The following is a 22,410-nucleotide window of genomic DNA, read 5'->3' on the forward strand; positions in this document are numbered from 1 at the left end:
GGCACCGCTCCCGTGGCACGCGCAGCGCCGAGCCGCGCTCGCTCCCTCTCGTGAGACGCTTCAGCACCGGGCTGAGGGTGCCGGAGCTGACGGGTGCATGGCTGCCCGCTGGGTGCCCCCCGTGTCCTGCCCGTTCACCAGGGGGACTGTGGGACTAGGGTGTCCCCCCACCGTGTGCTGTGTCACCCCACAGAGAGCGGTTCGGCTCCTGGGGACAGCGCGAGGTGCCGCAGGCAGCAGCTTGTCCCCTCCTGCGGAGCGAGGATGTGCCAGGGGAGCTGTGTAACTCGGGTGCCCACCTCGGTGAGGGTGCCAGCCCCCCAGCTGGTGCCAGCCCCTGTGACCCCATCCCTTCTGAGCGCATCCTCCCCGGAGCCGGGTCGAGCTCTTGCTGCTCGCTCTCCCCTTTAGACCCCGGCTGGGGGCTGCCCTGTGCCAGGCTGCTGGGGAGGGGGCAGGCAGGTGCTTGTGGTGCCCCGGGGCCTCTGACCCCCTGCCCTGGCGCTGCGGGTTGGGGCCTGGGGCACTGGTTCCAGCGCTGCCCCGTGCCCTCCCCGTAGGAGGGAGGCGTGAGGGCCCGTCCTGCGCCAGGACAGCGTTGCCCCTGCCTGCTCCAGCGGGGTGGGCAGAGACCCTCTGTGTGTGTCACAGGGTGGGCAGCGGGGCAGGGACCCCCCTTGCTTGATGGCTTCGTCCCGCTGGCGTTAGCGGAGCGGCCACCCGGCCCCGCCGCGGGGCTCGTGGGCTGCGGTTTGCTTTTCCCCTCGGTTTGGTGGTGGTTGGGGTTGCGTCGGTGCCTGGCCTGGGCTGACCCCAGCGCAGGGTCTGCGAGGAACGGCGAATAAAAGCACCTGAAACGAGAGCTGGTGCCGTGCCTCCTGCGCTCCGTTACCACGGGGGGGATGCTCCGCTCTCCCGGTGAGACCGGGGGGACGCTGCGCCCCGTCACCAGGCCCTCGGTGCCCCGTCGCGGGGCTCTGCCGCGCGGCCTGTTTGCAATCAGCGCTGGAGCCGTGTGCGGCCGGGCCCCGCGCCAGGCCCGTGCGTTGAAAAGGGAAGGCCGGAGCCGCGCGGAGCCAGAGCCGGGGGAGCCGAGCCCGGCGAGCGGCTGCCTCGTCCGTGCTGGTGCAGGTAGGCGGCAGGAACGGCTCCGGGTCCCACGTGCCCAGCCCGGCCCTCGGGGACACGACACCCCACGGCCACCCAGCCTCGGTGTGGGGTGTCCCAGGGACGCGGTGCCCTGGCCCGGACCCTTCTCCCCGCTCTCCCCTGGCAGCGCCATGTCGCGGCTTCTCCCCCTCCTGCTCCTCGCGGCTCTGGGCTGCGCCGTCAAGCTGAAACGGCGGCCGGCGGCGTGGGATGACGGAGCAGACGGTAACCCCCAGCCGCTCGGGACCCCCTCCCCACCGGGCAGGGGCTGCCGGTGCTCGGGTACAGGCAGGGCCAGAGCTTCCCTGCCTGATCCCAGCCTGACGGCAGGCAGATGCCCCTGGGTGTGGGGCCAGAGGGGGGCTGGGGCGGGGGTCCTGCCCCCACCAGCCCGTCCTCTCCGGTCCCCGCAGCCGAGGGGACGAAGGGCTGCGCCAACCTGACGCTGGTCCTGGACAACTGGAAGTTTGCCATCACCTCCCAGCTGAGGAACCTGCTGCTCTTCGACCACCAGACCGTGCTGCCCGACTACGGGAGGTGAGGGGGCCACGGGGCTGGTGCTGCCCGCCGGGCCTGGACCGGGGGCGGGGCTTGGCGGGGGTCCCTCACCCCTCTCCCCCGTGCAGGATCCGGTCGCTGTCGGGGGCCCTGGACGATCTGTACCGGGACTTCAGCTCCCTGAAGGAGCAGCTGGGGCGGCTGTCAGCGCGCTTCGCCGAGGTGGAGGCCTTCGTGGAGCAGCTGAGCCAGGCCCGCGGCCCCGGGGCCCGCCCGCCCCGCCGGGGGCTGCCCCAGTTCGCCCGCAGGGCCCCCGCCGCCCCCAGCACCGGCACCGGGGGGGGCACGGCACGGCGGACACCAGCCTGAGGGGCCTCAGCCGAGCCGGGGAGGGGGCGGCCATCGCGGCGGCTGGGTCGTGCCCGCACCCCCGGGCAGCGGCGGGGCGGGGGGCGGCCGTGGGGCAGGGCCCGGGGGGGGGCGGCCGTGGGGCAGGGCCCGGGGGGGCGGCCGTGGGGCAGGCCTCTGCCCGCGTTCGCCGTTAATAAAGCCGCTGACCGCCAGCATCGCCTCACTCCTCTCTGCGCCCTCGCCACGGCGGGGCCCGGCGCCCCCGGGATGGATTTAGGGAGGGTGGTGGGTGTCACCCTTCCCGGTACCGGTGCCGCCCCCCCCAGTCTCTGCCCGCCCATCGCAGCTTTACGGCCTGTCGCAAACTCCCCGCCCATTGCGGCGGCAGCCGCGCAGCCGTAAAGCGGAGCCGCCCGCGCCCCCCGCCCGGTACCCGCAGCCCCGCCGGGAGGCGATGGGGGGGGGGGGGCGCTGAGGGGGGGGGTCGGGCCGTGGGGACTGGGCCTGGGGGGCGGGTCTGGGGGCTGTGGGGTGGGGGGATCTGGGCCAGGGGCTGCGGGGGGGCTGGGGTTGCTATTTGGGGGGGAATGGGGCTGGGGGTGTAGGCCTGCAGTAGGGGAGGGGGGGCTGTGGGGCTCGGCCTGGGTGTGGGGGGCCGTGGGGCTCAGTCAGGGCTGGGGGGGGTCCATGGAGCTCAGTCAGGGCTGGGGGGGGGTCCGTGAGGCTCAATCAGGGCTGGGGGGGGGCCGTGGGGCTCAGTCAGGGCTGGGGGGGGTCCATGAGGCTCAGTCAGGGCTGGGGGGGGGGCCGTGGGGCTCAGTCAGGGCTGGGGGGGTCCATGAGGCTCAGTCAGGGCTGGGGGGGGGCCGTGGGGCTCAGTCAGGGCTGGGGGGGGCCATGGGGCCGGGTTACCATATGCCTGGAGCTGTCAGTGGTCTGACAGGGGCCTGGGCTCAGCCTGCACCCCAGGGTGCGGGCAGAGGGGTCCCATCCCCTTCCCCCTCGGTGCCCACTCAAGTATGGGCGACCCCCCCAGCGCTGACCCCCGTCCCCGCACCCCCAGGCTGGCACCGCGCCCCTCCGGCACCATGGCGCACGTGGGCCACAGGGTGGACTACCTGGCTGGCTTCTGCTGCCCGGTGGGGGGGCTGGTGGCGGGCAAGCCCCGGGTGCTGTGCCACGAGAACGAGATCTACCTCTCCAACGGCAGCGAGTTCGTCTACGTCTACGACCAGGAGGGAAAGGTGCTGAAGGTGAGCGGCCTGGCAGGGCGGGGGGCTGCGTCCTGCGTCCCCCACGCTGGGACCGTGCGCTGGGGCTGGTGTAACGGGACAGGGCGGAGGCGGCGGGGACAGCTGTCGTGTTCCCCCTCACCGGTCACCCGGTCTGGGGCCAGAGTCCTTCCTGGGGACCCTCCGTCGGGGTCCCCTATCCACAAACAAGCTTCACGAGTGGTGCCAGCACCCCCAGGTCAGCTCTGGGGTCCCTTCAGGGCGGTGTTGCCGTCTGGCCCCTCTCCTGAACTCACAAGGCAAACGTTTAATTAAACTAGAGAGGGGTTTTTTTTTCTCCCTGAGCGAAGTGACGTCTCTTTAATTTCTCACCTACAAAGGGTTTTGCTGTTGTCTTTGCCGTGACTGACAGCGTGCCCTGTGCGCTTACACACGCCTTCTTCTTGTCGTTTGTTCTTATTATCATTCCTAAGAAAGCCACCGCTGTAAGAGCGGGGTTTGCCTCCTACACTGCACTCCACAGGGAAGCAGATCACGGCTTTCTGATTGCCACCTTCCATCCCCTCGGGGAGCCTCAGCGATGGGCTGCCTCGTTACCTGCCTCGTTACCTGCCTCGTTACCTGCCTCGTTACCTGCCCAACCCCCGGCCGCTCTGCACCCAGGGCAGCTGCCCCTCCCCCAGGAAGGCCCAGCAATAGATTTATTCCTGCAAATCGCTTGTAATATAGGAAATAACCCCCGTGCTTTGTGGCTGGGTTGGGGTGGCCGGGAGGGAGCGTTGCCCGGTGAGCGGCTGGGTGCCATCACGAGGTGACTTTTCTTTCTGCTTCTCCGCCCAGGCCGTGTACAGGTGCCCCGACCAGGTGTGGCACATGGAGCTGCTGCCCCAGCCCCGGCAGCTCTACATCCTCTGTGCCCACAGCGGCATTTACTGCGTCTCCCTGGACCAGCAGAGCAGGTGAGCTGGCTGTCACCCCCAGGGACGCGAGCCAGCCCTGTGCCGTTAGCCCTAGAGTCCCACAGCCACTTCTCAGGGCTGGAGAGGTGCGTTTGGCTTTAGCCAGCCCCCGTGTTCTGCCACTGCCCTCTCCCAGCCTGGCCTCCCGCCCCCACGGGACGCGTTATGGGGTTGGAAGCTCTGGCTCTCCCCGGGTCGCCGCTCTTGCAGCAGATGCTCAAAGCTGCGCTGCGGGGAGCTGGTGTCCGAGGGCCAGGCTACGAGGCAGCCAAGGGAAGAGCTGGCTTCGCCCCACGCCTTGGCTGAGAGCTCTTCCCTGTTCGCTTGAAGGTTAATGGAGCAGACGGATGGCGACGGCCAAGAAAGCAATTGCCCTTCCAACGTCTTCCCCGTGGACTCGGACGCCTGCATCTTCCCAGACTCCAGCCTGTGCATGTTCACTCTGCTCAACAACTTCGTCATCACCTTGTCCCAGGCTCACGGCAAGTGGTGGATGAAGCTGCACGAGCTTGCGCACCCCGAGCAGGAGAGTCCCCCGTACCGGCAGGTCAGCGAGGTGGGCTTCTGCCCCGGCCCCCAGCCCGGGGACGAGGGGGACGGCCCGCCCTCCCGCTTCCTGCCCGTCCTGTGCTGCGCGTCCTCCCCAGGCACTGTGGGCTCCGGGGAGGGGCTGTGGTGCTCGGGGGGCTTCGTGCTGGAAGAGCCCCTCTTCAGCCTGCTCTTCGGGATCGACGCTGCCATGCTGGAGTCTCCTATGATCCTCTGCGGCTTCCCGGACGGACAGCTCTGCTCCGTGCCGCTGAAGGCCCTCAGCTCTTCGCCGGCCGTCGACGGCTGCCACGACGTTTCGAACCAAGACCCCCCCGTGAAGATCCTCCACCATCTGGAAGAGCCCATCGTCTTCATCGGGGCCTTGAGAACGGAGCGGAGGGCGGTGGAGGACGCCGAGGACGAGCAGCTCTTCGGCGAGGCTGGCTGTGACTGTGTGGTGGCCGTGGGCCACTACGGGAAGATGGTGGCCGTCAAGGCGGATCAGAGGGAGGAGGCGACGGTGCCGGAGCTCAGGGAGTACTACTTGCGCGGGCCCATTCTCTGCGCCGCCTGCGGCAGCGGCAGCCGCATGTACTACAGCACGCACTCGGACATCTCCGCCGTCGACCTGGACTGGGTCGGCGACTCCTCCGACCCCGAGGACGCGGAGGGCTGCGCCGGCGTCCTGCCTCCCGTCCTGTCTCCGGCCAGTTTAAGTATCTGTAGCGTTGTGGCTCTTTCCTTGTCTTCTCGGGCGTCAGAAGGTACTGCCGGCAGCGGGGCGTGCGCTGGGTCTTGGGGTGGAGCGGGGCAGGATAGCTGCCTATTCCGGCCCCTGCGTCTCCACCCCTCCTTACGGTCCAGATTGGGCTCCGTCCTCCTCCGTTCTTGTTGACTCCCCTCGTTTTTGTAAGTCGTTTCTGTCGAGCATGCCGACTCGGGCCGAACGCGGGGCGTGCTGGCAGCTCCGGCTCTTCCCCCGCCCGCTCCCGGTTCCTCTCTGCTCCGCCTCACAGGAGGTGGCCGCTCCGCGCAGGTTCCCGGGGGGATGCTGGCACCGGCCCTGCCTGTCCCCTCGGGCTCCCCACACAGCCTTGCTGGGACGCGGTTCGCTCCAGAAAGGGGGTTTGGGCACGTCGCTGCCTGGACCGGGGGCTCCTGCGCGGCCGCCCGGAGCCTGCACGTGCTGCACTCCCAGCCCCGCAGCTTGGGTGCTAATTGTGTCCCCCCCCAGCAGCGAGGGCAGCGCACGGTGCTGGACCATGGCCTGGGCCCCGCCTCGGGAGCGGAGGGAGGCAGCAGAGTGCCTAGGCAGGGGGAAAGCACCTCGTAGCCACAGCTGAGCCCCTTGCCCGGGGAGCGAACGGGGCCAGGAGGGGCTCCCGGGGCACCCTGGCGAGAGCAAGGCAGGCAGCCCTGCCCGCGCCTGGCCCCGCTCGCTGCCCGCAGAGCTGCATGTGTCTCACCGCCGGGCACCCTGCATGGCAGCGCTGCGGCCCCCCCGGCGCCTCCCCCAGCTGCTGCTGGCCTTGGCTTGGGGGCAGCCAGCGCTGGGAAGCATGGCTGGGGCAGCAGGGCTGTGGGCGAGCAGGAGCCGCGGGGACAGGACAGGCATGGGGGGGGGCAGCCCCTTCTCGGGGGGGTGCGTGCGAGGGGGGCGCGTTGTCGTGGTCCGTGTCCTGTCTCCATCGTACCCCTCTGCAGACACCTCTGGCTCCCGCTGTCCTGCAGCAGGCAGTGCTGTCCTCTGCTTCCCCCATCCCCTGCATCCACCCCCCCAGCCATCAGGGAAGCCCCCCGTTGCCTTCCTGCCCCCCCAGCTGCCCCTCGCTGCCTGACGTGCCCCGGTCTCTGCCTGCAGGTGAGTCGGAGCTGCTGGCCTTGTCTGCCAAGGGCCGCCTCATGTCCTGCGACCTGTGCAGCCCCGAGGACGCTGACGTGGAGCTGACGCCCGCCGAGGCCGGCCGGAGGATTAAGGAGCTGCTCTCCGGGATAGGCAACACCTCGGAGAGGTAACGGGCAGGGCTGCTGGGTGCAGGGTGTGCGGGCACCGCGCTGGGTTTGGTGCTCCAACGTTTACCCCTCCGGAGCGCAGGACCGCCAGCTGGGAAGCCCCCCCCTGACCTCGATAGGATAAAACCAGTGTCTAGGGGCAGCACGAGCGGGCTGGTGCTCGCAGCCTGGGTGGCAGGAGGTGGGGGAGGCAGGGTGCCAGGCGCTCCCAGCCCTGCCACGCTTGCCAAGTCTGCGGTAACAGGCAGGGCAGGCACGTGCCTCCGGCCTCGCGGCCATCTGTGCGTGGGGAGGGGACGCAGACGAGCCCCCCTCCCTTCGCAGGGGGATTCCTGGGGGCTGGCTGGCTGGAGCCACTCGTCGGGGTCAGCTCAGCTGATGGAGGAACCAGGGAGTTTCTGGGGTGGCTCAGGGTGCCAGGGGCTGGCCTCTGCCACGCTCCTGTCGCTGCCCCGGCATCCCGGCTGCCATCCTTACTCCTATTTCAGCGCCGACGCTTTGTCCTTGCAGAGTTTCCTTCCTGAAGAAGGCGGTGGACCAGAAGAACCGAGCCCTGGCCAGCCTGAACCAGGTGATGAACGTGAGCGCGGCTTTGCTGTCCAGCCAAGAAGGCCAGAAGCCCATCGCTTGCACTGTCACTGCCAACTGGAGCTGCCTCCTGCTCCAAGATACCGTCACCATCTCCTGTCTGCTGGAGAACTGCAGCGAGTACAGCCTGGAGCAGGGCTGGACCCTCTGTGTTCAGCTCCTGGCCAGCCCCTGTGCCTTAGAGGAGGAATCTGTGGATTCGGCCACCACCTTCACCTTCCCCATTGACCAGCTCCTCCCTGGGAACAAGAGGGAGCTGACCTTGCCCCTTGGCTCTGCTGCGGACACCAAGCTGGACCTGCCTCTGACCATCTCCTGTGCCCTCTACTACAGTTTACGGGATATTTTGGGCAGCGGCTCTGACTCCCCCGAGGCCCTGGACGACCTCCTGCCCGACGACTCGCCCATCCTCTCCCCGGACAGAGAGGGGATCTGCCTGCCCCTCAGCGAATGCACCATTGACATGCTCCAGTGCCTCCGTTTCGAGAGCAGCCCCGCCGGGCCGGACGCCTCCCCGCTGGCAGCTGCCCCCCCTGCGCCCCCAGACCCTGTGGAGACCTTCCTCAAAGTATCCCGGGAGCAGACTGAACCCGAGGGGGTGAAAGCTGACGAGCTGCCGCACGCCCCGGGAGAGGGAAACCTGCCCCCTTCGGCAGCGTCCATCAGGGTGTCCTCGGAGCTGCTGAAAAACGCCCTGAAAACCTCTGGCTCAGGTGGGTCCCTGGCAAGGAGCATCCCGGGAGCTCCCGGGGTACCTCCCTGGGGGGAGGCTCTTGCATCCCGGTGTGTGGCCATCGCTGGGACGGCTCCGTGACAGCCTGTGCACACAGGCTGGGGCGATCACCAGCCCCTTTCTTGGGCGAGAGGGTACGTGACCCCGCGCAGTCACCACCCCAGCACGTGTCTGCTTGTGGGCTGGCACGTGGCTTCAATGGCAGTTGCGTGACCAAGCTCAGCTCATCCCAGCAGGGAGGGGACCGGCCCCAGTGCCAGCCCTGGCCTCGCAGGGGCTGCCCCGGGCACACGCTGCTCTGTCCTGCGTCGCCGTGGCCTGAGCGGGGCCGCTGGGCTGCGGGGGTGGCGTCATCAGCGTTAACGAGCTCTGCTTTCTCTCCTTTCCTCCTCAGACGTCCCGCTGAGCTGTGCCACGCTGCGCTGGCTGCTGGCCGAGAACGCCGGGGCCGAGGCGCTGAGCAGCGGGGAGGCGGCGGCGGTGCGCGGCACGGCGCCGGACGGAGGCGAGGTGCAGCTGCTGGTCCGAGAGGCAAGGAAGGGGTTAGCCCTGCAGAGAAACTCCCCCATCCCATGAAGCAGGCTCTGTCCCGCAGCCCCTCGCTCGTGCCAGGGAGTTGGGTGACATACGGCCGTGCCGTGCTGACCCCCGGGCTGTCGGCTGTGGCTCGGGAGCCCGCTGCACTGCGGGGCTGGGGCTTGCGTGCTGGGCTGGACAGGTTGCCAGTCCTCCTTCTCCCAGCTTGGGGCTTCCCAAAGGCTGTGGCCGCTTCCCTCCCTCTCCAGGCCGGTCTTTGTGCCCCAGATGTTCTCATCTCCCTGCCGGGCAGGGCTGTGGGCTGCTGCTGTGGCCCTGCACAGCAGGCTGGCCTTGTGAGGGCAAAGGCAGATGTCCCCTCCCTTCCCAGCGTCCCTTCGCTGGCCCACCTTTGCCACACGGTAGCCTGGGGCACTCGCCATGCCCCGACCTGGCGTTGGGCCGGTTTGTCCGGCTGCGCTTTGCTGGCCCTGCGAAGCGAGGGGAAAAGGTGGCTGGATTTGGGGTGTAAATCTGAGCTGCTGCAGCTCGTCCCCCTCTAATGCGGAAATCCCCCGCTAAGCGCAGAGGAAAAACACTGAATTGGTGCCCAGCTCTGCCGCTGCGGCTGGTTGAGCCCGCGCCGGGGGGGCCCGGCCGCCTGCGTGCCGGCGGTGACCTGGCTCGGGCTGAGCCACGCTCGAGAGCTCTAATATCACCAGCGTGATTAGTGACAGCGTTAATTCTGCTCGGGCTGAGCCTGACGGGTTAAATCCGCTGGGGTGGCGGGGAACGGGCATCCACTCGCCTCCAGCAGCACCGGGCAAGACCAGCTTGCTCCTGCTGCTGCTCCTGGTCAGGGTTGGGAGGAGCGGGCAAGCACTTGCCTGGAGCCCAGTGGCCACCGGGGGCAAATGCCCCTTGGAGGGGCTGGGCCAGGGGTCTGGTGTGCCCAGCTGGGCTGGCAGCGTCTCTGCTGCCTCTGCCTGCACCAGGCTGGAGGGCAAATGGGTTGGGGGGTGCAGGGTGTCAGGACCAGGGAGGAGAGCCTCTTGGGGAGCGCTGTGCCCCCGGGGAGGGGTCCTGGGCCGCCCTGGCCCACTCCCCTGCCCGGCCACGATTGCAGCGGGGATGTGCTCGCTGTCCCAGGTGGCCATGAACGACCTCAGCCCGGCGGGTCCCATCCAGGCCGTGGAGATCCTGATGGAGAGCCCGTCCCTGGCCCACATGTGCAGGATGCACCACGCCGTGATCCGGCGCATCCAGGTACGCTCGGCCGCCCCGGGGCTGTGCCGCTGGCCCTGGCAGACGTGGTGGCCCTCGGCAAACCAAAACCCTGGGGCCTAAGGTCCAGGTGGGTTTCTCTGGCACCACCGTGTGGCAGACAGCCGGGCACGGCCTGACCTCTGCCAGGGCTGGGGAGTGGGACCATCGCGGACCCTTCCTGAGCCTGGGCCTCGACTCCGGGCGTTTGGGCCACGGAGCCCCGGGAGGTGCCTGTGTCTGCCCTGGGAACGGGTCAATTTGGCAGCGAAACAGAGTGGCACGTGGGGGCTGGCAGCCTTCCCGGAGGTGCTTTGGCACTGGCAAGCGCGGTGCCAGGCCTGGGGAGAGCAGGGCAGCACAGGTGCCGGGTGGGGAGCTGCCCAGAGCCGTGTCTGGGGCTCCCCGGGGTGGGTGCTGGGGCTCCCCGGGGTGGGTGCTGGAGCTCCCCGGGGTGGGTGCTGGGGCTCCCCGGGGCGGGGTGCTGTGGCAGACAGCTCTCCCCGTGCCCCCCCAGCAGAGCTCTCTGCCCCCCGCAGGCGCTGGTGCTCGAGCAGGCGGCGCAGGGCTCGGGGCCCCCCGACCTCCGCATGCAGTACCTGCGCCAGATCCAGGCCAACCACGAGGTGAGCCCGTGCCGGTGGGCACCCACCCTGCCCCGCTCCCCTCCCCATGGGGTGCACGCCGTTGGGACCCCCCCAGTTTCTTGAGGTCCATCTCTCTCGTGCAGATGCTGCTGAAGGAGGCGCAGACCCTGCGTGACCAGCCGCCCCCCGGCGAGGACGGAGCCGCCGCTGCGGAGAAGCTCCTGCAGGTCTACAGGCAGCTGCGCAACCCCAGCCTGGTTCTCCTGTGAGCAGGGGGGTGCCCAGCGCGCCCCGAGCCCCGCCGGCCGGGGTGGGTGCCCGCCGGGCCAGCCACGGGGAGAGACCCCCGCCGGAGGAGGAGCGGGCCCGGGCGGGAGGGCTGGCGGCGAGGGCAGGGGGCCGCGGCGGTGGGCTGGGTGGGGGGTCTGTGTGCGTGCGTGTTTTGTGGTCGTGTTGTCGGCAGCACCGGAGGGTTGTAGGGTGCTGGTGGCAGAGCGGGGGCTCCTGGGCTGGCCCGGCCCGGCCCTGCCGCCCCCCCCCAGCCCGGCCACGCCGGCGGGCAGCCCCCCGGGGGCCGTGCTGTCTTGTGGATCGTTCTAGCCGTGGTAGTTTAGGGCTGTGCCCCCGTGCCGCCTTGCCTTTCAGGATCAGGACAAACAGGGTGCTGTGCCAGGGTGCCCAGCGGGCGCCCGCCCCGGGGGAGCCCCGTTTTCTGCTGGGCAGGGGAGGGGGGTTCTCCGCTCCCCCGTTGTTTCTATAAATGATCTCGTATTTCCGTGGCGGTGCGTGCGGCGTGTTTTGGCCCGGCCCTTCCCCGCGCCGCTCCCGTGTCTGTAAATCTGTCGTCTGCCATGAAAACGATCGTGCCGCTCACCCCGTGCCGTCTCTTTTCCTTTCCATCTCCCAGCGGGGCCCTGCCAGCTCCTGTGGTCCTGCCACAGCCCACTGCCACCCCCCAGCCCAGCAGCGGGTCCCTGAGCATCCCAGCACCTCGGGGTCCTGCCTGCGGCGGGTTTGCTTTGCCAACACCCCCCTGGGCCAGTTGCCACCACCGCCCGGCAGCCCGGGGTCCCAGCTGCCCCCAGTGATGGGCTGGGAGGCCCCAGTGGGATCAGCCCTTTCCCTGGGTGTGGGGGCTCCCACGGGGTTACGGGGGGGGATCCTGGGGCGTCACTCGGGGAGGGAAGGACAACGGGGCGCTGCCCCGGCGTGATCCAGACTGACTTTAATGCTGTGAGTTGAGGCGGTCACAGACACCGCTGCCACGGACGGTGCCACCGCCGGCTCCACCGCCATCGTCACCGGGGGATGAGGCAGGACGAGCCCCCCCCGGCCAGCCTGGGAGCGGGGCGGGCTGGGGGACGCTGCGGCGGCGGGTCAGTACTCCCAGAGCGTGGCCCGCAGCACGGACTCGGCGTCGGCGCGCAGGGTGCCGGCCGGGTCCCCGCGCAGGTACCGGCCGTTCTTCCCTTTGATGGCGACGCGGCCCCGCTCCCGGAACTCGAAGAAGAAATCCTCGGAGAGGTCCCCGTCGCTGCACACCGACCCGCTGCTCGCCACGTACCAGAACTTGCCCCCCTGGCCTGCGCACAGCCCCCAGGGGCTGTCAGTGGGGACCCCCAGCAGCCCCCCCACCCCGGCAGCCCCCCCACCCCGTCACCCACCTCGGATCTGGTAGGCGCCGTCGCTGAAGCTGATGTGGAAGACGTCGTAGACGGAGCGGTTGGAGTCGAGCAGGTTGGAGCCGCGGTGGTAGCAGACGAAGCCGTGCTCACCCCGCAGCACCAGCATCGGGCGGTTGATCAGCTTCAGGGTGAACTCCTCATCCTCCCCTGCGCGGGACCCCAGCCCTGAGCACCTCAGGGTGGGGACAGCAACGCCGGGACCCCCCAGCCCACCCCTGGCACTTACCCACGGCGTCGCTGACGGCCGCCAGCTGCCCGTTCCTCTTGGTGCAGACGTAGCGGCCGTTGCTGGCGCGCAGGGCCACGCGCCGGCCCCGCCACTCGATGTCGAACATGGTGTTGGCAGCGCTGGCGGCGGAGGGACAGCGTGAGCAGGGGCAGCCCGTGTCCCCCCCCAGCCCTCCTTGCCCCCCGCCACGGCACGGCTCACTTACACTTCGGTGGCCACGGCCTGGATGCCCCCATGAGCCACGAGGGTCCAGTAGCTGCCGGTGTCGGTGTGGAGGCTGCACTTGTGGGTGTCGCCGTCGATCTGGAGCTGGAAGGTCTCGTGGTTCAGCCCCTCGTCCTGGTTCGCCGACACGTTGACGCCTGCGGGCGGGAGCGGCCGTCGGCACCGGCCACGTGCCCCCGTGAGCTGCGGCCACGCTGTCCCTGCCCCTCCCCGGCCGCGGCAAATCCTTCCGCGAACAATCGTGCTAATTGGGCTCGTTAATCTGATTGCCGGCGCGGCCCACAAACCCCCTATTTATAGCCGGCCCGCCGCCATCACCCGGCCCTAAGCCGCTTGGCACAGGGGCAGGCGCCTTCCCGGTGCCCACGGGGCTGGCAGGGCAGCCGGGGGCACGGCACAGCCGGGGGCACTGGAGGCCGGGGTCCCCCCCAACCGCCCGTGCCCGGCCTGGCACACACACAGATCTGAGTGTGCAAACACACACGCGGAGCCCTGCACGCCCACGGCACCACGGCAGAGCCGTGCACACGCAAACACGTGTGCGCACACCAGGCTGGGAAGAGCCCTGCACGTGCGCTCACACGTACGGGCTGCACAGAGCTGTGCACACGCGTGTGCACACATGGCATCGACCGTGCGCATGCACACGCAAATGCAGGCACGTGCCGGCACTGCACCGAGCCCTGCTCACACACACACGTGTGTACACACACACACCCGTGGAGCCCGGCACAGCCCCACTGCTGCTCCCCCCCCGGCCCCGCTGGCTGCAGCCTCCCCCTCATTGTTATTGTAGGGTCTCCTCCCGTGGTGGGGGGTTCCAGGGGGGCTCCCACAGAGCCCTTCATGGCTGGGGGTGATTTTGGCTGAGCCGATCCCACGGGGATGCCCTTGGGGCTGGCGAGGCGGGCAGGGAGCGGGCAGGGGGGTGCGGGCAGGGAGGGGGCAGGGGGGTGCAGGCAGGGAGCGGGCAGGGAGCGGGCAGGGGGGCACAGGCAGGGAGCGGGCAGGGGGGTACGGGCAGGGAGCGGGCAGAGGGGTGCAGGCAGGGAACGGGCAGGGGGGCACAGGCAGGGAGCGGGCAGGGGGGTGCAGGCAGGGAGCGGGTAGGGGGGTGCAGGCAGGGAGCGGGCAGGGGGGGTACGGGCAGCCCTTACCTTGCCGGATGGAGACGTATCTGCCGTTGGCCGCCGTGAAGACCACCTGGGGGTGACTCTCCTCCAGGTCGAAGAGTTCGTCTTTACCCGGCTTGGAGCTGCGGCCGGATTTGAGGGTGCCGGTGGGTCCCGTGGGCGCCAGGTATTTGCCGTCGCAGTCTTTGAAAGCCAGCTTGCCCGCCTTGAACTCGAGGGTGTAACCGGTGCCGGCGCCGGGCTCGGGCACCAGGGTGCCGTCGCAGCGCAGGTAGCGCTCGTCGGCCGTGCGCAGGCTGTACTTCTTGTCCTGGAAGCAGAGGGTGATGAGGGCGTCCACCCCCCAGGGCAGGTTGCTGTCGGTGGCGATCTCGTCCTCGTGGGCGCTGAGGTGGGCGTAGCGGCGGCGGCTGACGCTCAGCAGGTTGGCCTGGGGGTGCATGGCCAAGTGCACGGTCCAGAGCTCGCCCTCCGTCACGCTGGGGGCGAAGCAGGAGAGCTGATCCTCTCGCCCCCCGAAAAACCGCCGGTGCGGAGCCGACTGCAGCGCCCAGCGCCCGTCCGACTGCGTGATGATGCTGAACCGTTCGTCCCGGCCCGGCTGCTCGGCCTCGCACCGCACCTTCCCGTCCTTGTCGGCACCCAGGTACCGGCCCAGGTGGCTCTTGAGGAAGACGACGGAGCTGTCGGCTTCATCCTGCTCCAGCGTCCAGATCTGCTTGCGCTTCAGGCTGGGCGCCGAGGCGTTCACCTTGTAGCCGAAGCTCTCCGCCGTCAGGTACCGGCTCTCGCAGTTGATCAGCCCAAACTGGATCTTCAGGACCTGGTGGATCCCATTCGTTGGCATCTTCCACTGGCGCGGGGTGGCCCCCGGGGGGGGGCAGCGGGGGCTCCCCGGCCCTGCCGAGCCCGGGCGTCGCGGCAGGGAGGTCTGCGCTGCCCCGGCGCCGCGGCCGCACTGGCACCGCGGGGTGGCTTGGCGCGGCTGGGCACTGGCGCGGCACAGCGGGGGGGGGCGCTGGGGGTGGGCTGGGGGGCTGCGCCCCGTTTAATTAGCCACAGGTAGGATTACAGAGCCCAGCCAGATTGCGGCGGGCACCGGGGCGGCCGTAAGCTGCAGCGGGGCTTTCGCCAAGACCCCGGGCGAGGGGGTAGCACGGCAGCCCCCCGGCTGGCTCCTTGCGGTGCACGGCCGCACCGCCGCCCGCCGTCACCACGGCCCCGGCTCTCGCCCGTCCTGCCGCGGAGCCGCGGGTGGAAAACTTGGGTGGGAACCCGATCCGGGCACGGGCCGGCGTATCCGTTCCCGGCGGGCTAAGGTTACCGGCCCCTCGGATTCAGCAGCGGGTCACCTCCAGCCGTGCCGCCCCCTGCCCGCCCCTAAGCGCCTTACCAATTAGCCCGGCATTTTGATTAGTTTAAACCTTTTATCCTGCTTTGGGGCCCTCGGTCTCCATCTGTCCCGCGGCCCCAAATCCTTCCTGCAGCTGGGGATCGGGGTCACGGCGGCCCCCCCCTACCCGCGATGGCTGGGACCCCCCATCACCGGGGTCCTCTGTTCCACGGGGCTGAGGCCGCCTAAAGCTCGTGACAGCAGTGTGGGTGCACTGCCTTGGCAGGGGACAGGGAGGGACAGCGGTGCAGGGGACAGTGCCCTGCAGGCACCTTCCCCCCAGCCCAGCTGGGACCCCCCAGCCGGGGCAGGCACAGCCGCAGGGACCCCCGGCCTCGGCCGTGCTCCGCCGCAGGGACCTGCAGACGGGCAGGGACGGGCTCTGCCCGTGGCGGCACCGAGCCCTGCGCCCCAAAGTGCTCAGCCACCCTGTGCTGAGGACTGGCTGCACGCCGGTGCTGTGCCGCAGCGAGGCCCCGGGCGCGATGGCTCCCGCTGCCGCCTTCCCCCCGGCCCCACGGCTCCGGTGTCAGCGCAGCGCCCGGTTATTGTTCCCGAAAATAGGTCCCGGGGATTGGGTGCCTCATGACTTTTTCATGGCCGGGCTCTCTCTTACCGCGCCGGGGGGTGCCGCGGCCCCCCAGCCGCTGCGATACCCGAGCCGTAACTGACCCCCGCCGAAACGGAGCCGGCTCGGCTTTCGGGGGGGGGGGGAATAAGTGGGTCAGGGTCCTGCAGGGCCAGGGGGGGCCGTGGGCTCCCCGGGGCCCGGCAGCGCGGCGGTGCTGGCTCTCGGCGGGTGCTCACCGGCACCTGCCCAGCACCGCAGCCGCGAGCTGCGTTTATAGGCGCCGGCCCCCCCGGGCCCCCCGGCGGGGTCAGGTTCCCATCGTGGGTGGGGGGGACACCCTGTCCCACAGCCACAGCCTGTCCCTGTGTCCCCCCCGGGCTGGGGCGGCCGCTGAGACCCGACGTGCTCATGACAGCTGGTGGCATCGGGGTTGGGGACGGGGTCGGGGTGAGGAGGGGTATCGGGGTGGTGGGTGGCGGTGCCCGGCCGTGTCCCCTGGGGACCCCACCCCAGCGCCAACACCCGCCCGTCATCACGGCGACGGGGGGGCGGAACGGGGACCGTGTGTCACCGGGGTGTCGGGGGGGGGGACGGGGACCGTGTGTCACCGCGGCGATGGAGGCTGCGCACAGGCGGGGGGGGGGACACACGCACACACCCGCATCACCGCGGCGACGGGCAGCGGGGCGGGGCGCGGCGCCTTCCTCCTCCTCCTCCTCCTCCTCCTCCTCCTCCTCCTCCTCTCCCCCCCCGGCCCAAGGTCCCCGCGGCGGCGCGGGGCGGTGTCGGGGCCGGGCATCCCGCTGCCACCGGCCCGATCGCTCCTAATACGGCCGGGACGCGCTGCCTGCGCCCGCCCCGCCGGTGGGGACACCCCGGGGCCGCCCCGCCCGGCCCGGCACGGCCCGGCACGGCCCTGCCCGCCGTTACTCACCCGGCACCGGCGCTGCCTTGTTTGGGCAGGAGGAAGCGCCGGGGCTGGGCACCGGTGTCGCCCCGGACCCCCCGGACCCCCGGCATCACCTCGCCCCGCATTCGTGTGTCCGTGTCCCCCCCCCCCGCCAGTGTCCGTGGCCCCGGGGGGGTCCTGAGTCACGATGGGGACCCGCGGGATGCGGCTGTCACCTGCACAGGCCCCTGAGCCACCCCCCAGTGCCCACCGGGCCACTCGGCGCTGGCACGGGGCCGTGAGACCCCTCGAGCTGTGCCAGGACCCGTGCCAGGCCCCCCCATCCCTCTGCCACACACCCAGCACTGGCACCACCCTGCCCTGCACCCTGGCACCCGCGGTCTGCTGCCGCTGCACCGCTGACACCCCTCCATGCCACCCCTCCATGCCACCCGGCCAGGCTGGTGGCACCGGGGCCTGCCAGGGAAGGCCTGAGCGCGGCGTTGTGTCCCCGAGCGGTGCTGGGAATCCCTCGGAAGTCAGCGAGCTTCCGCTGCCGGCTGCTCCTGGCACGGGCGCGGGTGATGGCAAGGCCGCAGCCGCCACCTCCACGCGCCCACCCTGTGCGGAGGGGCTGGGGGCACGGGAGCCGCGATGGGCGGTGGGTGCGTGGGCTGTGGCATGGCGCGGGGGGCTCTGGCATGGTGCGTGGCCATCTGACGTGGCTACCAGGCACAGCGCAGGGGCCGCTGGCCTGGCACACAGGTGTCCGGCACAGTGCGCTGGTGCGAGCCGTGCCCGTGACACCCAGCAGCAGCGTGGGGTGCACGGCCCGTGGCACCCCCTGATGAAGCAGGGGGGCTTGGGCACAAGGAGGGCCCCAGGCTGGCGGGGGCCGAGGGGCTACCAGAGCGGGGTGTCAGCTGGGCTGGTGGGGCTCTCCCTGGGGCGACGCTCTGGGTGGGGTGGTGGAGCCGGGGGTGCCCATGGGGGATGCCATCCCCAGGGTGCCCAGCACCGTCCGTGGGGGTGTCAGCACCGGCAGCGGGCACGCAGCAGCGCTGGAGCCGAGGCAGAGCTTTGTGGGGTGGCGGGCGCTGGCCGTGCGGTGCTGCGGGTGGGCTGGCACTGCCGGGGTGCGGGGTGCTGCCCGTGGGGTGCCGTCTGTAGGGCGCACCGTGCCGCACCGCGGAGGCACGGCCTGCCCATGGGTGCTGGCACCCGGCGGGCGCTCAGGGGGTGCCGACAGCTGGGGGATGCACCGGCGGGTAACCCGTGGGGTCCGCGGTGGTACCCACGGGGGAGCGGTGGGCGCACGGCGTGGCCCGGGGTGCGCGGGGCTCCCGGGGGTGCAGCCGGGGTGCCCAGCGCTGCCCGAGGGCCGGGCGGTGCCCGGGGGGGTGCTGGGTGCCATGGGGGGGGGTGTGCGCGTGCTGCCCAGGGGGTGCACGTGCTGCCCGAGGCTGTGCACGTGCTGCCCGGGGGGTGCCCGGTGCTGCCCGGGGAGGGGGGGGGGATGCGGTGCCACCTTCGGGGTGCGGGGCCAGGCCCGCGCAGTGCCCGGTGCTGCCGGGGGTGCTGCGGGGCGGCGCGGCCGGGGGGGTCCCCCCCGGGGCCGGGGGTCGCCGCCCCCCCCCCCCCAACTCCCCATGCAGGTTCCGGGGTGCCGCGGGGCGGGGGCAGCCCGGCAGCCACCCCACGTGGCCGGGGCCGCGCCAGCCAATGAGAACGCGTGTTTCTGAAAGATCTCCATATATGGCGATGTTCTCGGCCGGGTGGGCGGGGCCGCCGCCCCCTGGGTATAAAAGCGCGGGGCTGGCAGCCGCCCGGCCTCACTCAGCCGGCGGCAGCGGACCAGGCGGCATCGTCTATCCAGCGCCGAGAGCAGCTTCCCCCGCACAGGTACCGGCCCCGCCGCAGCGCGGGGCGTGTCCCGCGCCCCCGCCACCCCTTTACCCTACAGCCCCCGGGGGGGTGGTGGGCTCGCTGCTGGCCGGGGTGGGCTATGGGCGTGTGTCGTCGTTCCCCCCCCCGCCGTGCCGGAATGGTTTCGTCCGTTTGAACGGGCCGTTGGGGGTGTGTGGGGGGGGCGCGGCGCGATTGGCCGCGGCGGCGGGTGACGTCAGGGCGCGGGAGATTCAAACGGCGTTGTAAGGTGGGGGGGGGCCGGGGTCGGTCCGGGGCGGAGGTGGGGGGTGCCGGCATGGCGGGTGCGCTGACCGGGCCGCCCCTCCGCCGCAGAGCCTCCGCCATGGAAGAGGAGATCGCCGCCCTCGTCATCGACAACGGCTCCGGCATGTGCAAGGCCGGTTTCGCCGGGGACGACGCCCCCCGCGCCGTTTTCCCCTCTATCGTCGGGCGCCCCCGGCACCAGGTAGGCGGGAGGGGAGGGGACCGGGAGGGAGGGGAGGGGGGGGACACCGGGGCGGTGCGGGGGGACACCGGGGCGGTGCTGCCGGCGCTGACTCCGCCTTGGCTCCCCAGGGCGTGATGGTGGGCATGGGGCAGAAGGACAGCTACGTGGGGGATGAGGCGCAGAGCAAGAGGGGGATCCTCACCCTGAAGTACCCCATCGAGCACGGCATCGTCACCAACTGGGACGACATGGAGAAGATCTGGCACCACACCTTCTACAACGAGCTGCGGGTGGCCCCCGAGGAGCACCCGGTGCTGCTCACAGAGGCGCCCCTGAACCCCAAGGCCAACAGAGAGAAGATGACGCAGGTACCCCCGCTCCCCCGCACCCTTCTCTTCTCTTATTCACAAACCTCCCTTTGTTTTGGCATCTGACACCTGAGTTTTTCTTTTCTCCCGCCATTTCAGGGTTCTGTACTCCTGGCATTTCTTCCCTGACGCCTCAGGTTTCTTTCATTTGTGTTTCTGCCTGCGTTCTTTGCCTTTTCCTTCACACACCGTGGTGGTTTTACTTTTTTTTTTGCATGTCAGCATGTGTGTTCTAATGTGGGTGCGAGTGACCCAGCTCATTACTCGGTGCTAACTGATCTATTCTTTTTTATTTCCCCTCCTAGATCATGTTTGAGACTTTCAACACCCCGGCCATGTACGTGGCCATCCAGGCCGTGCTGTCCCTGTACGCCTCTGGTCGTACCACTGGTATTGTTATGGACTCCGGGGACGGTGTCACCCACACCGTGCCCATCTACGAGGGTTATGCTCTGCCCCACGCCATCCTGCGCCTGGACTTGGCTGGCCGTGACCTGACAGACTACCTCATGAAGATCCTGACAGAAAGAGGCTACAGCTTCACCACCACAGCCGAAAGGGAAATCGTCCGTGACATCAAGGAAAAGCTGTGCTACGTCGCCCTGGACTTCGAGCAGGAGATGGCCACCGCTGCCTCTTCCTCCTCCCTGGAGAAGAGCTACGAGCTGCCCGACGGCCAGGTCATCACCATCGGCAACGAGCGGTTCCGGTGTCCAGAAGCTCTCTTCCAGCCCTCCTTCCTGGGTAGGTGTGGGGGAACGTGGGGCTGGTGTGACCAAAGCAGGGTGCTGCGGGCGCGCTAACGAGCCTGCCCCTCTCCTTCCCCAGGCATGGAGTCCTGCGGCATCCACGAGACCACTTTCAACTCCATCATGAAGTGCGACGTGGACATCAGGAAGGACCTGTACGCCAACACGGTGCTCTCGGGTGGCACCACCATGTACCCCGGCATCGCCGACAGGATGCAGAAGGAGATCACAGCCCTGGCGCCCAGCACCATGAAGATCAAGGTAAGAATTGGGCCTGCGGTGCTGGGGTGGGGGGCGGAAGCCGGGCCCCTCTGACCCGCACGCTCTCTCCTCGCAGATCATCGCCCCGCCGGAGCGCAAGTACTCGGTGTGGATCGGCGGCTCCATCCTGGCCTCGCTCTCCACCTTCCAGCAGATGTGGATCAGCAAGCAGGAGTACGACGAGTCCGGCCCCTCCATCGTCCACCGTAAATGCTTCTAAACGGACTGCGGGCGGGCGCCCCGCGCCTGCCCCCCCACCCCGACTTGTCTCACTAGTGTATGTTTGCCCCGGGCAAACCCATACACCTCATGCTAGCCTCATCAAACTGGAATCAGCCTTGTGTCAAAAGAAACTCGCCCTTGGAAAGTCTGTACCCGCTGTTAGACCAATGTCAGCACTGGATGGGTGATTTGACCTTGTTTTACTCGAGCTTAACCCTCGGTGCCCACCTGCAATACCCTGTGCAGACCCGCTCCCCGGAGGGCCCCCGCGGCCCCCCCTCCCCGAGCGGGCTGTACAGGGTATTTGGAGTCAGACTTTGCCCCGCGCGGAGCGTCCCGGGTGTCCTGTAGAGGCTGGCAGGAGGCCACCCAGCATCCACTTGTGTCGCTGCCGTTTCTAGCAAGGTTGGGGGAAAAAAAATACCCACATATCGTGTCCGAGCCTTACGACCCAGCCCTCCGCCCCCCCCAGTGACATCCCGGGCCTGAAGTTCCTCAACTTTGAGTTGCTGAAACTTTGCATTTACACCTGTAAATTTATGCATCGTTTTAATTTATGTCAGAGGTTTTTTTTGTTTTTTTTTTTTTTGTACGTTGCCTTAATTGTTCTCTCACATGACGGTAGGAAACCAAAATTTGTAAAAGTTCATCTAAAAGTTGAGAAATTGTAACGCCCAATGACACACATCATGGTGTAAGGACAATAAAAAAGCGCTGCAGTAAAACTCCACCCGGGGCTGCGTGTGCTGGGGGGGTCTGGGGGTAACGGGGGCTGCTCTTCCTCCCCAGGCAGGTTGGGGTGAAGCCACCAGGGTGGTTTTGGGCTAAAAAAGGGCTGTTTGGGTGAAAGCAGCATTGCAGGGGTGATGGATGCTGACTTTGGCTGCTGGTGTGGTGAGTGCCAGGGTGCAGGGCTGGTGCCATGGGCAAAGGGGTGTGGGGTGGGAGCGCTGGGGCTCTGGCCAGGCCCCATGGCACTGCCAGCGCTGCTCTCCTTAACGAGGGAGAGAGAAATGTGCTAATTAACGCTGTACCCAAGGTCAGGCAGCACTGCTGCAATTAGGCCCTCGCTGGGGCTGCTGGCAGTGCGGCGCCGCTTGCCATAGTCCTACGCCGGGTCAGAAACCGGGGTGGCACCAGGGCACCGGGGCAATGGCACCCGCAGCCCCTCCATAGCCAGATCCTGCCTCTTGGCCACCCAGCACAGCCAGGCACGGGCTCTGGTGCTGCTGTGACCTCCCAGCACTGTGCCAGTTTGCCACCGTAGGCCACTGGCTGCTCTCGCCGCCGTCCCCGGCACCCTCCGCCCAGCCTGGCACTGGGGATGCTGCCCACCAGCCTGGCCCCTGCGCAGGTGTCACTGGCTGGGCCAATGCCACCGGTGCCGAGCAGCCGAGGGCCAAAGCACCCGGTGTCCTTGGGGGCCAGTGGGATTTGCTCCGGGGGCACCCGGCTGCCAGCGAAGCCCTCGGGGGTGAAGCACTGCGTCACGGTGTGCCACGCTGGTCTGGCGTGTCCCATGGTGGCACCGCTGCCCGGCTGTCCCCAAAGCGTCCCTGTCCCCTCCTTGCCCACACCTGGGCCACCGGAGCTGCTTTGGCACCAGCCCTGCATCAGCCACGCTTGGGCCTGGCTGAGCCACAGCTCCTCGCTGGGGTGGCACCAGGGTCACCATCACCTCCGTGCCAGGGCCACCATGGGGGGACCCAGCTGTGGGTTTGGGGGTGCAGGGGAAGGGGTGGGGGTGCCCCCAGCACCGTCCCCCGCAGCCTCTGCCCCCCCCCGGGGTCCCTCCCGACTGCCCGGGGGCCGGTACACAGTGAGACCCCCCCCGGGGCCACCCAGCCCGTGCCACCCCGCACCCGTCCGTCCGTGAGGGGCTGTGGCCGCCAGGGGGCAGCACTGCTCC

The 22,410-nt window shown here is 69.5% G+C and overlaps 3 protein-coding genes across 6 annotated transcripts; 2 read left to right on the forward strand and 1 right to left on the reverse strand.

The window, feature by feature from the left end:
* Window positions 1–2,209: 2,209 nt before the first annotated feature.
* Window positions 2,210–11,281, forward strand: FAAP100 (FA core complex associated protein 100). 3 transcript variants are annotated; one of them, XM_068413262.1, is made up of 10 exons: window positions 2,210–2,427; window positions 3,062–3,251; window positions 4,071–4,189; window positions 4,520–5,484; window positions 6,582–6,732; window positions 7,244–8,034; window positions 8,449–8,585; window positions 9,720–9,836; window positions 10,373–10,459; window positions 10,564–11,281. In XM_068413262.1, the coding sequence occupies exons 2-10, from the start codon at window positions 3,087–3,089 to the stop codon at window positions 10,687–10,689; spliced, it is 2,658 nt and encodes an 885-aa protein (XP_068269363.1). In that variant the 5' UTR covers window positions 2,210–2,427; window positions 3,062–3,086; the 3' UTR covers window positions 10,690–11,281. The 3 variants fall into 3 exon arrangements, with proteins under 3 accessions (XP_068269363.1, XP_068269361.1, XP_068269362.1); XM_068413260.1 differs by lacking the exon at window positions 2,210–2,427 and having other exon boundaries at window positions 2,948–3,251; XM_068413261.1 differs by lacking the exon at window positions 2,210–2,427 and having other exon boundaries at window positions 2,948–3,251; window positions 8,449–8,564.
* Window positions 11,282–11,765: 484 nt separating this feature from the next.
* FSCN2 (fascin actin-bundling protein 2, retinal) lies at window positions 11,766–14,539 on the reverse strand. Its single transcript, XM_068413426.1, has 5 exons — window positions 13,717–14,539; window positions 12,540–12,696; window positions 12,332–12,453; window positions 12,085–12,252; window positions 11,766–12,003 (listed from the first exon to the last, which is right to left on the reverse strand). Exons 1-5 carry the CDS (start codon window positions 14,537–14,539, stop codon window positions 11,798–11,800), a joined length of 1,476 nt encoding a protein of 491 aa, XP_068269527.1. The 3' UTR covers window positions 11,766–11,797.
* Window positions 14,540–18,348: 3,809 nt separating this feature from the next.
* ACTG1 (actin gamma 1) lies at window positions 18,349–21,231 on the forward strand. Of its 2 annotated transcripts, XM_068413050.1 has the most exons (6): window positions 18,349–18,447; window positions 18,787–18,919; window positions 19,030–19,269; window positions 19,575–20,013; window positions 20,098–20,279; window positions 20,356–21,231. In XM_068413050.1, exons 2-6 carry the CDS (start codon window positions 18,797–18,799, stop codon window positions 20,497–20,499), a joined length of 1,128 nt encoding a protein of 375 aa, XP_068269151.1. In that variant the 5' UTR covers window positions 18,349–18,447; window positions 18,787–18,796; the 3' UTR covers window positions 20,500–21,231. The 2 variants fall into 2 exon arrangements, with proteins under 2 accessions (XP_068269151.1, XP_068269152.1); XM_068413051.1 differs by lacking the exons at window positions 18,349–18,447; window positions 18,787–18,919 and adding an exon at window positions 19,369–19,406 and having other exon boundaries at window positions 19,223–19,269.
* The last annotated feature ends 1,179 nt before the right edge of the window (window positions 21,232–22,410 follow it).

This window comes from Nyctibius grandis, chromosome 15, assembly GCF_013368605.1.
Source record: "Nyctibius grandis isolate bNycGra1 chromosome 15, bNycGra1.pri, whole genome shotgun sequence".
Taxonomy (NCBI): domain Eukaryota; kingdom Metazoa; phylum Chordata; class Aves; order Nyctibiiformes; family Nyctibiidae; genus Nyctibius; species Nyctibius grandis.

Coding starts and splice junctions, on each gene's coding strand:
- FSCN2 (XM_068413426.1), bottom strand. CDS start 14,539: ATGCCAACGAATGGGATCCACCAGGTCCTGAAGATCCAGTTTGGGCTG. Junction 12,454..12,539: donor CAGGCCGTGGCCACCGAAGT/GTAAGTGAGCCG, acceptor CTCCGCCGCCAG/CGCTGCCAACACCATGTTCG. Junction 12,253..12,331: donor GGCCGTCAGCGACGCCGTGG/GTAAGTGCCAGG, acceptor GGTCCCGCGCAG/GGGAGGATGAGGAGTTCACC.
- ACTG1 (XM_068413050.1), top strand. CDS start 18,797: ATGGAAGAGGAGATCGCCGCCCTCGTCATCGACAACGGCTCCGGCATG. Junction 20,014..20,097: donor CTTCCAGCCCTCCTTCCTGG/GTAGGTGTGGGG, acceptor CTCCTTCCCCAG/GCATGGAGTCCTGCGGCATC. Junction 20,280..20,355: donor CCAGCACCATGAAGATCAAG/GTAAGAATTGGG, acceptor CTCTCCTCGCAG/ATCATCGCCCCGCCGGAGCG.
- FAAP100 (XM_068413260.1), top strand. CDS start 3,018: ATGGGCGACCCCCCCAGCGCTGACCCCCGTCCCCGCACCCCCAGGCTG. Junction 4,190..4,519: donor TCCCTGGACCAGCAGAGCAG/GTGAGCTGGCTG, acceptor GTTCGCTTGAAG/GTTAATGGAGCAGACGGATG. Junction 6,733..7,243: donor ATAGGCAACACCTCGGAGAG/GTAACGGGCAGG, acceptor TTGTCCTTGCAG/AGTTTCCTTCCTGAAGAAGG.